This window comes from Martes martes, assembly GCF_963455335.1.
Source record: "Martes martes genome assembly, chromosome: 1".
NCBI lineage: Eukaryota > Metazoa > Chordata > Mammalia > Carnivora > Mustelidae > Martes > Martes martes.
Window position 1 is genome coordinate 59,774,306 of NC_137888.1, and position 17,649 is coordinate 59,791,954.

Here is a 17,649-nt window from a genome sequence, read left to right on the forward strand (position 1 = left end):
CCAGCTGGAAATAGTTTGTTTCATGTCCTTACTTCTTTGAATGAATTTACATACAAAGGTATTATTAATTTCTAGTAGTAGTACCACGAATTCTATTTTGTCAGTCATAATACAGAACAATTTATCTAATAATGGAGTTTAAGTGAAATATGAAAATATGTTAAAATGGCTGTATGAGTATAGTTTTCTTTCCTTCATAAATGGAACAAGAAATTTACTTTTGAAAAATTGCAGTTTGAGAACTCCTTAGAGAAATGAATGCTTCTAGGGCTGAGGTGGGGAATGCACAAAATGAGGCTGGAGTTTTCTCTGGGGCCAGAAATAAAGAAATGTTAAAAAAAAAAAAAAAGTAACAAAAGGGCATAGGAGTCAACCCGAAAGAGCTCCTAATGGCCAAAGGAAAAAAAAAATTGAGCAAGAAAATAAATAATGATAGCATTGGATTATAACCTAAAGTATAAAATAACTACTCATGAGCCCATACTGATATAAATGATCAAATAAATATGTAAATGGGGGAGAAAGCACAAGTCTTCCTTACAGAGTTTTAAATAATATACATAGAGTGTAGCAAACAGAACATGGAAAGGTGAACATGGTAACTTTACAGTGGAAGAACCTCCCACACGGCACCTTAACCAAGTGATCACGGGTACCAATATCATAAATCACACTGATAGCCCGGATCCCCTGAATTTGATAAAAAGGGCACTTCACCTCTGTGGGCATTCTTCCCCAAATCAACAACCCCAGTCTAAGTATGAAAAAACAGACAAACCCAAACTGAGGGACAGTCTACAAAATACCTGACCAGAGTTCCTCAAGTGTGTAAGGCCATTAAAAAACAAGGAAAGCATGAGGGACTATTACAATTGGAGGAGACAAGAGAGATAAAACAATTAAATGCAAAGTGACATTTTGGATTGGGTCCTCGTACAGAAAAAGGACATTACTGGGAAAGGGTGGGAATAATACCTAGCATCATTAATTGTAAATCAAAAATTATTCAAGATAAAAAGCTTAAAAATATGGTTGTAAAATGACAGTCCTATTTGAGGGTACTTTTTTTTTTAGCATCCTCAGTATTTATTAAAAATAGTAATTTAATACTTACATGCCTAGTTCATGATGTATACAGTTGTTTAAAATTGACATGGTCCCTACTCACATGGAACTTGGACTGTTCTGCAGGAGAGAGGCAATAAACAAGTCAATAAGCCGATAAAGATGTAATTACAAATCAGGATAAGATCTGAGGGAAACGAGCAGGATCAATAGAAGCACCTGTACTAGTTCGCTTTCTTTGTGAATATATGAATTATTTTTACAGTGAACATATATTCTATTTCAGAAAAAGCTATTTCTCAAGCCTAATTGGGTAGTTATCTTGCAAAACCTTAGCGCATTACCTCGTTTCAGTGATTTATTTCTATATCAAAAGAGCCATTATTTGAAATTGCCGTGACTAGCTTTTGCCTACACATAGTATTGTTGCAGGGAAAAGGTAAATCCGTATCTGCCTGATATCCCTAAGTTCTTTGCACCTGGAGCAAAATAGACGCAAATTATTTAATGAGGAAGAAAAAAACAATACTTGGGATGAAGGCAGAAGAATTGTTCTGATTCTTAGATTACTGCCTTTACTTGACCAGACTGCTTCCCGAGGGCTTAATATTGACTGATGCTCTACACAGCTAATTTTTAGAGCATATCTTGTAATATGAGGAGCTCTTGTCACAATTTTTATTCTGTATTGATGGAGCATGATCTTTGTGATAAATAATCCCAGTCCTGAAATCATTAAAATTTCATATTGGATTGCTTTACTTTATTTCCTTTACCAGGCTCTTATTCCTAGCTGTCTGTCTTCTTCTCTCTCTCTCTCTCTCTTTTTTTACCCTTTCCTTTCCTTTTTCCTTCCCTTCCCTTTCTTCCCTTTCCTTTCCTTTTCTTTTTCCCTTCCTTTCTAAATTAAACTCCTGGAAGTATAAAATAGAGGTTACGTTTGTGTGCCTTGGAGCTGCAGTGAATTCAAGTTCCATTTCAGTTAGTCACTAGTTATGGAGCTCTGGCGATCCGTTCCTCAGTTTTCCTCATCTATACGGTGAGATGATGATGATACCACCCATTTCCCAGGATTGCTGTGGGGTTAAGATGAATGGATACTGTAAGGTGCTTCGTACAGTACCTGACTTATAGTAAGTACCCTATAAGCAGGGCTATTTTATATAATGTTTCCAGGGAACATGAGGAGAAACAGATATATTTCTTTATTGCCACCAATAGTTTTCAACATCATTATCATTATCAGGATCACAGAAAAATGTAATATTCCATTATTTAGCTTTGAAGAATACTTTTCAGAAGGATTTCTTAGTTCTTTTAATGTGTGATATTGAGAATAGGTTGTGAATATGATGATACTTATCTTGGGGCAGTCAGCTTTAAATCAGGCTGGAAACATTATTCAGCCTACCAAGTTAGTGAGTGCAACCGGTGTTAGAGCCATTCATGACTTAATATATACTGGATGTATGAGCATTTAGAAATAAGACCTGCTAATTGCTGTGGTAGATACATTCCTGTTTGTCCCAGTATTAATCCTATCACTTTTGAAAGACCCTTGAGTGATATATTATGGAGTTTGATATCATTTAAGTTAGGTATTCTTATATCTTTTGGATTTTGATGACTGAAACATTGATCATATATAGTTTCATTAGATATATATTATGTATACTCACATATGGTACCTATGTATATCATGCCAATTTAGAGTTTTAATAGTGTATTGGAATGTGCTGATCATTGTAATCACATTTAAAAATCATTTTGTAACAAAACAAACAAAGCAAAATCTTAAAATTACCATTCCTTGGTTTCTTCCTTTTCAGTCCTGTGGTTTTTTTGTTTGTTTCCCCAGAAAATATTCCTGAGAAAGATCTTCATGGAAGACTTTATATCAACCGTGTTTTTCATATCAGTGCTGCAAGAATGTTTGAATTGCTCTTCACCAGTTCACGCTTTATGCAGAGATTTGCCAATTCTAGGAATATAATCGGTTGGTCTTGTGTTTATCTAATGAAAAATATGGGAGAATTTTATTATCCTTTAAGAGTTGAGCCTATATTAATGATATATGTTGTTGGGGGAAAATAAGGCTTTGATTTTATATAAACTGGTATTTAAGCATTTTGTTTAAATTTACATGTGAGCATCAACTAACTGTTTAACTAGTCAGATCCTACCTACAATTAAGTTCAAATTCTTTGAAACTAAAACTCCATTTATTTATTAATGTAGCAGTTCAGTTGGGTTGAACCTTATTTAAAAGGATTCCATTATGGAGCAATTGGATTCTAGTAGGGTATAAACTGGTATAGTCACTTTGCAAAATGGTTTGGCAGTAAGCTGAACATAAAAATCCTCTCTGACTCAGCAATTCTACCAGTAAGTATGTATCCATCAGAAATGGATATATGTGTGCTCTGAATGACATGTACTGTAGTGTTCATGGCAGTATATTTATAATGGTCCCCAAACAGAACAGCCCAAATATCCACCAGTTACTAGAATGCATAAACAAACTGTGTGTGTTTACAAAAAAAAAATATTATATAGCAATGAAAAAAAGCAAATTCCTGCTGCTTTTAACAGTATTCGTAAATCTCACAGATTTAATGTTAAGCGAGAGAAGCCAGACACAAAAGAGTATATACTTTGGTTTCTTGATATAAAGTTCAAAACAGGCAAAACTAATTTATGGACACAGAATCAGCATAGTATTTACTGTGTGGAGTGCTGGGTGGGTAGAGAGTGGGAGGGAACTTCTGGGATGTTGGTAAAATCTATCTTGATCTGGGTGATGGTACACAGGTGTGTTTTCTTTGTGCAAATTCATGGAGCTATACTCTTTTATTGCAGTGTCTGTGGTATATCTCAATGAAAATACAAAAGAAAAAGATTCTAGCTAAGAAATTAGTTATACTTATAAAAAGGATTCTAGGGTGCCTGGGTGGCTCACAGGTTAAGCCTCTGCGTTCAGCCCAGGTCATGATCCCAGATCGAGTCCCTCATCGGGCTCTCTGCTCAGCAGGGAGCCTGCTTCCCCCTCTCTGCCTGCCTCTCTGCCTACTTGTAATCTCTGTCTATCAAATAAAGTAAATAAATAAAAAAAATTAAAAAGGATTCTATGTGTTAAAAGTGCTATTTTGGTAAACATCTCAAATAAGCTTATAGTTAGTTTGAAACTGATTTTATCCTAAATATTCCAGAATATTTTATAAACTTTGGGAGCACATGGTTTAGCTTGCTATAATTTTATATAGCAAACAGTAGCAGCAGAGATTCATATAAGTCATTTGATATAGACATTTGATATAGTCAAAGAGAAAGTTATTCTACAGTCAATTTAAATATAGTTCATAATTAAGCCACTTTATTAACCATTAAATATTATTGCTTTATGTGCAACTTCTATGTAAATATAACTATATTTGTAGGTTATATCATTGATATCTTTTAGTCCTGTGATTATATTAAGAATTTCATTTTTTTTCTTGTGTATTCCATTTTTATTTACTTTATATTCTTTTTTTTTTTTTTAATAAACATATAATGTATTTTTATCCCCAGGGGTACAGGTCTGTGACTCGCCAGGTTCACACATTTCACAGCACTCATCATAGCACATACCCTCCCCAAGGTCCATTTCCCCACCACCCTCTCCCGTCCCCCCTCCCCCCAGCAACCCTCAGTCTGTTTTTTGAGATTGAGTCTTTTATGGTTTGTCTCCCTCTCAATCCCATCTTTTCATTTTTTCTTTACCTACCTCCCCCCAACCCCCCCGCATTGCATCTCCACTTCCTCATATCAAAGAGATCATATGATAGTTGTCTTTCTCCGATTGACTTATTTCGCTAAGCATGATACCCTCTAGTTCCATCCACATCATTGCAAATGGCAAGATTTCATGTCTTTTGATGGCTGCATAGTATTCCATTGTGTATATATACCACATCTTCTTTATCCATTCATCTGTTGGTGGACATCTAGGCTCTTTCCACAGTTTGGCTGTTGTGGACATTGCTGCTATAAACATTCGGGTGCACGTGGCCCTTCGGAGCACCACGTTTGTATCTTTAGGATATATACCCAGTAGTTCAATTGCTGGGTCATAGGGTAGTTCTATTTTCAGTTTTTTGAGGAACCTCCACACTGTTTTCCAGAGTGGTTGCACCAAGCTTGCATTCCCACCAGCAGTGTAGGAGGGTTCCCCTCTCTCAAGAATTTCATTTTTAAAAAAATAATTTTTTTCTGTTCTTTTAGTTTTAAGAATGCAGAATATTTGGGGGATATAAATTTTCTTCTTCCGTCAGTAGCTTATGTTTAATATATCTCTTCTGAATCTATTTTGTATTTTCTTGCTATTCATATCTGTCTAGAGAACTTGATATTTCAGAAAAGTTGGTTATGTTATTTTTCTTAATTTTCTAAGATGATGCCTGTTGATATTGCATTGCCATTTTAATGGCTCAAAGTTCCATGAGGAACTAACTGGTCCAAAATGAAATTTGTTCTTTTTTTTTTCTTTCTCTTTCTTTTCTTGCCTTTAAAAAAAATAGATTTTATTTATTTATTTGAGAGAGAGAGAGAGAGCAGAAGGAGAGACAAAGGGGGAGGGAGAGAGAATCTCAAGCAAACTCCATACTGAACGCAGACCCCATGACCTGAGCCGAAATCAAGAGAAGGATGCTTAACTGACTGAGCCAGCCAGGCACCCCTCAAGTTTGTTCTTTGACTCACAACTGTATAGCATATCTAGCTTCAATATGGATCACTATATTTGCTATCTGATGTTACAAGTGGCTTTTGGAAGCAAAGGCTTCTGGCTAATTACAAGTATAAACAGTAATAGGAATGTTGTTGTTTAGACCTAGAATTAGTCAGAAGGTTTGCTCCCAAGGAGATGATTTATTTTTGAGTGCACACTATTCTGCTCTCTTCTGAACTTGTTACCTGGTAATCAAAATTCAATGTTTTGAGAGTGGGGTTCAAAGGCTTCTTTTTATTTTTATTATTTTAAAAAGGTTATTTATTTATTAATTTGAGAGAGAGAGAGAGAGAGAGAACGAGAACAAGCAGGGGAACAGCAGAGGGAGAAGGCTAAGTGGGCTCCCTGCTCAATATGGGGCTCCATCCCAGGACTCTGGCAGACACTTAACCAACTGAGCCACCTAGGTGCCCCACAAAGACTTCTCTTTAGTAATATTAAGAAATAGTTCTTTTTTAACAGAAAGATTTATGTAAAGTCAATTGTTTGTGGATTTAACCTAATTTCAGCACTAAGATGGTACTATTGGATTTTTTTTAATTAAGGAGCTTTTAAATAAGTATTTATTTAAATTTGTGTTTACAGCTGTATGACACTACTTTTATAATTCAAAGCTCAATGTTAAGTCTTTCTATTCAGCTTTTTAATTTTGGAAATTATAAATCTTTAGAAAAGTTGCAAGAATAGTATAATAAAACCCATATAGCCATTCCCAAGATTCATCAATTTTTTTTGGTGGCAAAATGTACATAACATAAAATGTACCATTTGAACTATTTTTAAGTGTTCAATTCAGTGGCATTAAGTACATTCACATTATGCAAACATCACCACTATCCATCTCCAGAACTGTTTCATCTTGCCAAACTGCAGCTCTACCTCTTAAACTGTAAGTCTCCGTTCCTCCTTCTCCCAGCTGCTGATGACTACCATTCTACATTGTGTCTATAAATTTGACTGCTTTAGGTACCTCTTATAAGTGGAATCACACAATATTTGTTCCCTTTTTTTTTTTTAAAGATTTTATTTATTTATTTGACAGGCAGAGATTACAAGGAGGCAGAGAGGCAGGCAGAGAGAGAGGAGGAAGCAGGCCCCCCGCCGAGCAGAGAGCCCGATGCAGGGCTCTATGCGGGGCTCTATGCGGGGCTCTATGCGGGGCTCGATCCCAGGACCCTGGGATCATGACCTGAGCTGAAGGCAGAGGTTTTAACCCACTGAGCCACCCAGGGGCCCCTATTTGTTCCTTTGTGACTGACTTATTTCACTTAGCATGTCTTCAAGGTTTATCTATGTTGTAGCATGTGTTAGAATTTCCTTCCTTTTTAAGGCTGGTTACTATTGTATTGTGTATATATAGTATCTTTTGCTTATCCATTCATACATTGATGGAGTTTTGAGTTGTTTCTACATTTTAGTTATTGTGAATAATGCTGCTGTGAATAGTGATGTACAAATATCTGTTTGAGTCCCTGCTTTCAGTTCCCTTGGGTATATACCTAGGAATGGAATTACTGGATTATGGGTAATTCTATGGTTAGCTTTTTGAGGAACGGCCATACTATTTTCCAAGTGGTTGCATCATTTTACATTCACCCCCAGCAATGTGTAAAGATTCCAATTTTTCCACATCCTCGCCAGCACTTGTTATTTTCAGTCTTTGTAAAAATAGCCATCCTAATGGGTATGAAGACTCACCAATTTTTAAAACCTTATTACATCAAAGGATTCATAAAGTATTCTGTAATTTCTGCTTTTTATTACTTTATTTCAGTATATCAAAATGACACATGTGTCCTTTGTATATTGTTGCCATTCTTCTTATAATTTCATCCCCAATTTTTTCTGTCATGATGAGCTTTACTTAGGTCCTGAGGGGCTTGATTATTCAAAAATATTGTTAATTATATGATATTCCGGTACATGATATTCAGTAGGATTGTTGGTGACATTGGTGACAATATAAGTGGAAGACATACTTTTATCCTTGTTAATAGTTGCTTTGTTAACAGCAGAATTCAGTGATATCTTAAAATTCTGTTGCTAATTAGCAATAGATTATTTGTATAATTTCTTGAAATAGGCTGGCATGATCAGAATAATTTTTGGAAAATTATTTTTGATTAAATTTTGTATCTTCTTTCATATACAACTAAATAAATTATTTTTTACAGCAAATTCTGTATGTTAAGGGTGCCTGGCTGCTCAGTCAGAAGAGCATGCAACTCTTGATCTTGGGATCATGAGTTCAAGCCCCACATTGGGTGTAGAGATCATAAATAAATAAATAGTGTGTATATATAATATATTACAGAATTTTGCATGGTAGATTCTATAGTTTATGATGCTGTCTTTTTAGTTCCAAGATTTTTTCAGATACTGAAAAGGCTGCTTTGGGGTCCGTCAAAAAATCTGGAGACCCAGCTGTATGAAAGAAGTGGAGTAAAATTGCCTATATCATAAAGCTTGCTTCATTTTGTTTTGATGATGGGTAATGGGTTAGTTAAAGGCATCTGTATTTTAGGATGTTAACAAATAGCAGTCAAGCATACTAATCGCCTAAGTCCCAGAGTGCTAACAGCATTAGGTGATTTAGTCAAATCTTTGAAAAGAGTTCATGATGCTGTTACCTGTATATTCCTAGTCTTTGCCTTGTTAAATGATCTTTGCTGTATGGTGCTATATTCTAAAATATATTTCTGTTCAAAGTATGTTTTTACTCACTGTGTTATTATTATTTTTTAATAAAAAAAAATTTTTTTGAGAGAGCGCACAAGTTAGGGAGGGGCCGGGGGAGAGAGAGAGGAGGAGAAGCAGACTCCCTGCTGAGCATGAGCAGATCCCAGTCCTCCCCCCCACCCTCCACCCCTAGATCATGACCTGAGCCAAAGGGAAATGCCTACCTGACTGAGCCACCAAGGTGCCCCTCACTGTGTTATTATTAAGCAGATAAGAATTTTAACCAAGATGTTGCCATAAATACAAAGAGATTTTCTTACAGCTTTCTTAGTATAGAAATGTTATATAGTTATTTATATTCTATAGTTCCCTCCTTGATTAAAGATTTTGACAGATAAGCTATTAACATTACATTATTTCTTATTAACATGATTTTTCCACAAGCTGGGATCAAGGTATTTTTTTTTAATTTTTATTCTTTTTGAAGGTCTTGTTTTTGTGTAATGGCAAATGTCTTTCAAGGTTTTGTCCTTAATGGGAATGTTAAAAAGTTGTTCTGTTTGTGTTTGATAAGGCAGGTGCCATTACTTCTCTTTCCAGGTACTGGGAACTTCAAAATGAAGACTCCAGATGAAACAACTTTTAATTTGTTGTTAAAGTGTATTAATAGACAACAGTTTAGAAGTAAATGAATCAAAGATGCGGAATATGTCATATACAAGAATAGTGCCTTATGTTTAATTTTACTTTAGTGTTGAAATGATAACAGTCATAACGAATTTAGGACTGTCCAAAAATAAAAATTGAAATAATTAAAAACTACTTCTTTCCGTTAATCATCAGGGAAATGCAAATCAAAACCACAAGGAGATATCACCTCACACCTGTCAGAATGGCTAGAATCAAAAACACAGGACATAACAAGTGTTGGCAAGGATATAGAGAAAAAGGAACACTTGTGCACTGTTGGTGGGAATGCAAATTAGTGCAGTCACTGTGGAAAACAGTATGGAGCTTCCTGAAAAATATTAAAAATATAATTACTGTATGATCCAGTAATTCCATTATTGGATCTTTACCCAAAGAAAATGAAAGCAATAATTATCCCCATGTTTATTGCAGCATTATTTATAATAGCACAGATATGGAAGCAACCCAGGTGCCCATCAATTGATGAATGGATAAAGAATGGTACATATGTGTGTGTTGTAGATATATATATAAAGAAATATTACCCATCCATAATAAAGAATGAGATTTTACCATTTCCAACAACATAGATGGGCGTGGAGGGTATAGTGCAAAGTGAAATAAGATGGATAAAGACAAATACAGTATGATTTCATTCATATGTGGAATTTAAGAAAACAAAAGAAATAACAAAGAACAAAAGAGACAAAAAGCCAGACCTAAATACAGAGAACAAATTGGTGGTAGCCAGAAGGAAGGTGCGTGGGGTGGGGGATGGGTGAAATACGTGAAGGAGATTAAGAGTACATTTATCATAGGGGCGCCTGGGTGGCTCAGTGGGTTAGAGCCTCTGTTTTCAGCTCAAGTCATGATCCTAGGGTCCTGGGATCATAGCCCCGCATCGGGCTCTCTGCTCAGCAGGGAGCCTGCTTCCCCTCTCTCTGCCTACTTGTGATCTCTGTCAAAGAAATAAAATCTTTAAAAAAAAAAAAGGAGTACATTTATCATAGGTAAAGTATAGAATTGTTGAATCATATTGTATACCTGAAGCTAATATAACACTGTATATTAATTTCAGGTGTACAGTATAATAATAATATAATAATACAATATAATATGTATAAAATAATATAACAATATAATAAGACAAAAAACCTACCTCTGATTCCATTTTAAGTCATACTCTTCAGATTTTTAGAACCAACTCTCTTTTTATGTTTGCTGTTATTAGATGTAGTGTCCACCCCTTGGAAAGTAGAACCTGGAGGTGATCAACTGAGAACCATGACCTACACTATAGTCCTTAATAATCCACTTACTGGAAAGTGCACTGCTGCCACTGAAAAACAGGTATGTCTACTCTGTCAGTATTCCAAAATATTATATGTGTGTGGGGCGAGAGAAGATACCTGTCAGTCACCAGTTTACAAGACAATTTTAAGAAATAAGTGGCCAAAAAAAAAAAAAAAAAAAGAGGGAGGAGAAACTGTCAGATTAAAATTTAAGAGGCATATCAACCAAATCAACCCAATCCTAATTCAAACAAACCAACTAAAAATATATTTATGAGATTTAAGGAATTGCTAATTTTAACACCACTTAGTAGTGGTATTGCAGCTATGTTTTAAAGAAAAGAGTATCTTTTAAAGACACAATAAAGAAATTATAAAGAGATACACTGGCATATTTAAGAATAAAATTATACTGATATCTGGGTATCCTTTAAAAGTAATCTAGCCAGGCAGAGCATGGTGGCGGAGGGAGGGAGTGTGGGGATGGGATATGGACGAAGCAGGACTGGCAAGAGTTAATGTTGTTCAAGCTGGTTGATGTGAGGCTTCATTCCACTTCATTTCTATTTTTGTGTATGTTTGAACTTTTTTATAATAAAGGGTTTTAAAAAGAACAGTACTGGAATCCAATATACAGGATCCTGTCAGGAGTTAGGGCCAAATAACTAGAGGGCTGCAGTGATGTATGGGAAGAGATTACAAGATGCTCAGTGCTCTACTCAGTGGCCAGTGTGGCACTGTCTGTATGGTGGAGTTCATGTTTGACCAAATTGTATTGAAGTGTAATGTATCTGTTCTGCAAATAGAAAATATCTTAACATCTGAACTAGTTTTGTGGTTGTGGCTTTTGCCCAATGTTAAAAAGGACTTAAATTTTTTTTCCAAAAGATTTTCAAACATTTAAGAAAAGTTTGGTATTTTGATGTTGGGGTCTTAGATAACCTTGAAAAGCTATGATTAACATGAGGAAGACTTGCTCATCAAACACTCCAAATTCTGTTTTGGGAAAGCTGTGTTTTCTTTGGTCATCCTCTTCCTTCACTATTTTGGTGAAGGGTGATTGTTAAATTTTTAAGAATTTTGGAGTGGATCCTCGCTTCGTTCAATTGAATTTTGAATTGTTCCCCTATCAGGAACATTTAAAATTCTTTGTAAACTAATAACATACACAAGAAACTATAAATTTTCTCTCTCTTCCTCAAACCTAAAAGAAAGAAAAAAATGATTATGCAATTAAATGGCAGAGAGGCAGCAAGATCTACTTCTGCAGATCCTATCTTCTCAATTCATAGCACAGGCAACATGGAGGCTCTTCTGGTTTGAGAAGGAATTCTAGTTATATATATTCTAAATTGGCAAGGAGTTTAATATATTAAACTTGTACATGCAAAAAAATTTTTAATCTTATTTTGGCAGACACTGTATAAAGAAAGTCGGGAAGCACAATTTTATTTGGTAGATTCCGAAGTCCTGACACATGATGTTCCTTACCATGATTACTTCTATACCCTGAACAGATACCATATCATCCGATCCTCAAAACAGAAATGCCGGCTGAGGTGAGCTATCGTAAATGAGTGTTTTAGTCAGGCTAGGTGAGATTATATTCTGGAACATACATATCAATCCTAAAATCTTAGTAGCCTTACACAACCAAGCTTTATTCCTTGCTCAGATTACATGTACATGTCAGCAGAGGAATGGGGATCCTCACTCGAGGCCACATGGTGATGAGTGCTTTGACATCCTGGAGCAACACAATCCGGAATATGTGTCATTGCCGTTGCTACAGGAAGAGAAAGTTGTAGAACTGTGTTCACAGTCCAGTGGCCAGAACTAGTCACAGGACCCTATTTAATGTCAGGAGCACATGGTGAGCACATTGTTGCAACGGGAAACCAGAAATGGTTGGGCATCAGAGATAGTGATGGCCCACCGTGGGCTTTGTCTGGTCTTAGCCAACGTAGTTACTTTCACCTAATTTATGACCACTAGAGATTTTTTATAAAAGGTGTTTAGGAAATTTAGAATTTATTTTGAGCCTTTATTGCTATTTAAGTAAAGAAAACTCAGGGCTAGAGATAGAAAAAAATAAAATGCCAAGTACTTAGAAGGAAAATTTCATGAAGTTATTAGCAGCATACAGCAATTTTTTAATAAATCCTCATCAGTGAACGAATTTTCTTTTATGATCTAATGACTTGAGTCTTTTTGGCTTTCCACTGAATATAATCTTACACTTAATTGCAATGTTAATAGAACTAAATTCTTTCCTTTAAAGAATTATTCTTCTTTCCTCCTTATTTTATTAGAGTTTCCACTGATTTGAAATACAGAAAACAACCATGGGCCATTATCAAATCTCTAATTGAAAAGAATTCCTGGAGTTCCTTGGAGGACTATTTCAAACAGCTTGGTTTGTAACTTTCTTCATTTATCTATTTTTTGTAAAGATAGTATTTATTAACAAAACAGATTGATTCTTCATTTGGCTTCATAACTGGAACTAGTAGATGATGTTGGATTGACTCCCGCTGAAGTGGTTCTAACTATACCCCACTTGGAATTTGAAAACGTTTAATTTTAATTGGTCTAACAAACACTTATATTATGTTTATTATATGCCAGATGTGTTTGTGTGCTTGATAAATATTAGTCCCTTAGAAACCTGTGGGGTAGGTATTGTTATTTTTTCCCATTTTACTAAAGAATAAATATTGAAAGAGAGAGAAGTTAAGTGACTTGTCCAAGATCACAGTTAGGAGCTATCAGTGCCTCTTCAAGGAGCCAAGGAAGCTGATTGCAGTGAGAGACTGTGTAACTTGATCACAAATATGCACTTGTGCTCCTTGGTGTCCCCGACCCCCCAGCCTCTCCCGCAGTCCTTAGGAATGCAGCTTCCCTGGGTTTATGCAGGACCACTTAGCAATGGTAGGTATCGTGTACATGTATGGATTTGGTGGCGATGGTAGTAGACTGGGGAAGTGATATTGTTGTTATGTTTGGATATTCCTTAAAATAAAACATGACAAAAATATATATACACATGACTATAATTAATTCTTTTTTTTTAAGATTTTATTTATTTATTTGACAGAGAGAGAGACAGCAAGACAGGGAACACAAGCAGGGGGAGTGGGAGAGGGAGAAGCAGGCTTCCTGCTGAGTGGGGAGCCCGATGCGGGTCTCGATCCCAGAACCACGACCAGGATCATGACCCAAGCTGAAGGCAGATGCTTAATGACCGGGCCACCCGTGCACCCCTATAATTAATTCTGGTTAAAGAAAAGCAGGGTCAGTCAGTTCAGGGTGAACTAAGTCTTCATCATCTAATTTGTTGATTATTTTCCTTGCTCTCCTCTCTTGGCTATTCATTATTAAACTCCTAATCAGGAGCAAAGAAAATGAAATTCAAAAATTAGTTTGGCCACTGGATAATGAGCTTCTAATAAAAAATCTGGTGAAGGAAAGGTTGAAACAAATGACAAAAATGAGGTTTTTAGGTTGTTTGCAGATTTTCCTTATTAGGACTTACTTTTTGCAAGCCCTCATTGAAAACTGGACCTATAATATGCTACTTCTTCCTTTGATATTGACAATCAACTATCACAAACTATCTTTGAAGTCTTTCTCATGCGCCAATGTAAGTGGGTAGCCTGTTGTTTTCATAACTGAAATCATTATGTTAATATTTAATATAGCACATGGTGAATTTGCTCTGATGATCCCATCATTTATTAATATAGATAATTCTTCCTAGAGTAGTGACCCCTCATTATAGGATCACTGTACCCTCCAAAACTTTTTATTAAGAGTAAGGTTTGGATCTAGGTCATGAGAACTTAAGTAATAGTTCAAGTTACCAAGGCTTAAAAAAACAAAACAAAACAAAACAAAACAAAACAAAACAAACCCCTAAACACAAAACAACCCCTCCTGTCCCTGTATCTTACAGTTGAAATTTCTCCACCGTCTAAAGCTTTCTTTTTTCCTTCTTAGAATCAGACTTGTTAATGGAAGAATCTATGTTAAATCAGTCCATTGAGGACACCGGAAAACTTAGTGGCTTGAGACGGAGAAGGCGAACATTCAACCGAACAGCAGAAACAGTTCCTAAACTTTCTTCTCAGCGTTCTTCTGGAGATGTGGGCTTAGATGCCAGAGGGGATATTTCAGGTAGCTGCTATAGGGTAAACAGAGATGGAAGATTATAGTTTACTTACGTGAAGCGGAGTATGTGTCTTGTTTATAGACACGTCAGTTAGGAGGTCTCCCTTTTCCCTCTTCTTTTCTGATAATGTTTATCTGAGTTCTTTAAAAATAACTAATGTATAAATGTAAAGAAGCAGTTGCAAAATGGCAGGCATATGGCCAGTCGATGTATTTTTTTGGGCCCGTGTCATATTTTAAAAATTGGATGTTTTTATATGAAAATTCAGATCTGACAGCTCTGGACTCAAATCCCTTCACAGCAACAATCAGTCAGAACTTAGTAGTAGCTTCTCCAATAGACAGAGCATGTGCTCCCCAAGTCACCAGTCCCTACCACCGTCCCTGGCTGCTAGATGCTTCACTCAAGAATTTTTGACCTCGCGTATTACAGACATTTGATTTCTACCCTGGAGAGTACTAAAGTGATTATATGTTTTTAATTCTTATATACTCTCAGGTCCAGCCCAACAAGTTCTAAAGATGGAATTTGACTTTTATTATTCCCACTCTCAATTTTGAAAACACCTTGTCTCTACTGTTACTTCTTCTCTCTCAGAACCATAAAACTGTCTTCGTTCTCACCCCTCTACTTATCGAGTCCTCTTCTAAGGCTTATATCTTAGTGTGAATGTTTATCTGCTATTTAAGCTTAATAATATTTAAGCTTAAGCAAAAATAATATTAGTTTTGGAATTTAAAAGTTAGGGCAACAGAGAACAGGTGAGGATGATTAAAAAACTTTTTTAAGGGGAGAAGCTTTGTACAAAAACCCAGCTCAAACATTATTTGCTAGAGATCATACATGATACTTTGAATTGCTTATTTTAGAGCAAATTAATTTTTAATGTAGGCTGAATTTGCAGGACTGATGTAGGTTTTCTTTTTGTGGATTTGTTTCAAATTAGTCAAGATATTAGAAATCAACAAAGGGTGTTGGGAATTTACATCAAGTTGTCTTTATAAATCATGTGAAAATTTTCTTCTCTAGTTCTTTTCAAATGAAATTTTAACCAGTGTTAATCACAATCCTGTTCTAATATGTTTGTGTGTGTGTGATCTGCAGGAAAGAAAAAGGAAATGGAAAGCTATAACATTGCCCTTATTGTGGTGATGAGTATTTTGTAAGTATTTGTTTTGAGTGCTTATTTTGCTTGTATCTTCATTTATCTTTTAATAGTTTCTAAAAGAATTTGGATTTGTATGTTATTGTGTAGAAATTGCCACTATTTGACTAATTTTGATCTATAAAAACATTAATTTTATATGCTTCAATCTGATAGTTTTTTATTTTCAGGGGAATTATTAAATTTGAGCAAATGCCAAGTACACAGCCAATAAATGTTTTTAATTAATTAATTAGTTAATTAAGTAGGCTTCATACATGGAGCCCAGCGCAGGGCTTGAACTCACAACCCTGAGATCAAGACCAGAGCTGAGATCAAGCATCAGACGCTTAACTGACTGAGCCACCCAGATACCACTAATGTTTTTTTTTAATTAATCTGACTTTTTTCTACCATCATAGATTTTTATTGGAAGTTCCATAAACTTAAAGAGAATATGTATATATGTAGCTGGTGAGATCCCAATAGTGTTATTTTGCACTATTTGATTAGACCAGTGATTCTTACCTTTTAAGATCGCTTTCTAAAATGCAGACGTCTAGACCCCAGTCCCAGAGATTGAGTTAGTAGGTCTTGAGCAAGAATCTACTCAGGAAGACAGACTATTTTTTACACGGCTGTATTTGAGTATTGAGGTAGTCAATTAGATTTAATTGAATTGGTTCTGACTGGGTGATACACTCTTGGTGAATATTTTTTGGAATGAAGTTCTCATACCAGCTGCTTTTTCTAAATATAGATTTCAGAATGTAGAAAATGTTTGATATACAAAAGGTTTTCATATGCTCCTTAAGTTAGTTTGCTATGACGATTTTGAATATTAAATATTATCAGTGATCTTTTATGGTACTATGCAAAAAATTTATAGTCAGATGTTGAGATATTGATTTACATACCATTTCAGTTCTCATTTTTAACAAAATCCTCTTCTGGGCAGGTAAAGATGAATACTGTATATTTTTAAGGGTAAGCCAGTATTTTAACAGAAAAAATAAGAGAGATATGATGCCACCTATGTATTTGCATATATGTGTAATAAGAAATATACCCATCAATTGAAAGGCTGCTATGAGAACCAATAGAGCAAGTTCATTAGCATGTAACATTTTGTATATGACAACATTCATGTATATTTGGGATTTGATGCTTCCTTTGTCTAAGTTGAAATAGAAAAAATTTTTGCTGGATAGTAATTTAAAAAATTTGTTTTGGTTTTCCATGGGAGTAAGGTGCCTGTTCATCTATGTAAGATCAAGTCTATATTGATCTTCATTTCCTTTTTGAAGTGCAGCATGATGGGTGTATAATTGCTTAAGCTAGAGGCACCCAAAAATAGATCTGGAAAGCTTATCTGGTAGATTTCTAAGCTGGTGGTCGCACCTCAGGTCTGGCTGGGATTCCTCCCAGAGAAGAGAGATATCAGAGACAATCCCAACCTGCTTTCTTTGAGGACTTTACTGTCACTCTAGTTACCTTTCAACCTTTTCTTCACTATTTAATACCTAAATATAATTATTTCATATAATAAAATAGGAATAACTGATTTAAATAGTAACAATCAGAAACTACTCTAGAACAATATACATTTTTAGAGTTTTGTGTGTATATTCTACATGAGCCATGCTCTAGGCCCGGACAAGAGTGAAATTAACCAGGTATGATTTGCTCTGCCTAGTTTGCTGTTGCTAGTTTTGTTGAATGTGACGCTGTTTCTGAAGTTGTCAAAGATAGAATATGCTGCTCAGTCCTTTTACCATCTCCACCTCCAAGAAGAGAGATCTTTACAGTAAGTCTTTCCCCCCCCAACCTGTTATTATTT

At 35.4% G+C, this 17,649-nt stretch overlaps 1 protein-coding gene across 1 annotated transcript in view; it reads left to right on the forward strand.

Annotated features, from left to right (window-relative positions):
* Positions 1–17,649, forward strand: part of GRAMD1C (GRAM domain containing 1C) — a 92,454-nt gene that overhangs the window by 67,216 nt on the left and 7,589 nt on the right. Inside the window, exons 10-16 of the mRNA XM_080827014.1 lie at positions 2,924–3,061; positions 10,434–10,552; positions 11,911–12,053; positions 12,807–12,910; positions 14,494–14,670; positions 15,770–15,827; positions 17,506–17,616. Coding sequence (XP_080683140.1) covers positions 2,924–3,061; positions 10,434–10,552; positions 11,911–12,053; positions 12,807–12,910; positions 14,494–14,670; positions 15,770–15,827; positions 17,506–17,616 — 850 coding nt within the window. The remainder of the gene's footprint in view (positions 1–2,923; positions 3,062–10,433; positions 10,553–11,910; positions 12,054–12,806; positions 12,911–14,493; positions 14,671–15,769; positions 15,828–17,505; positions 17,617–17,649) is intronic.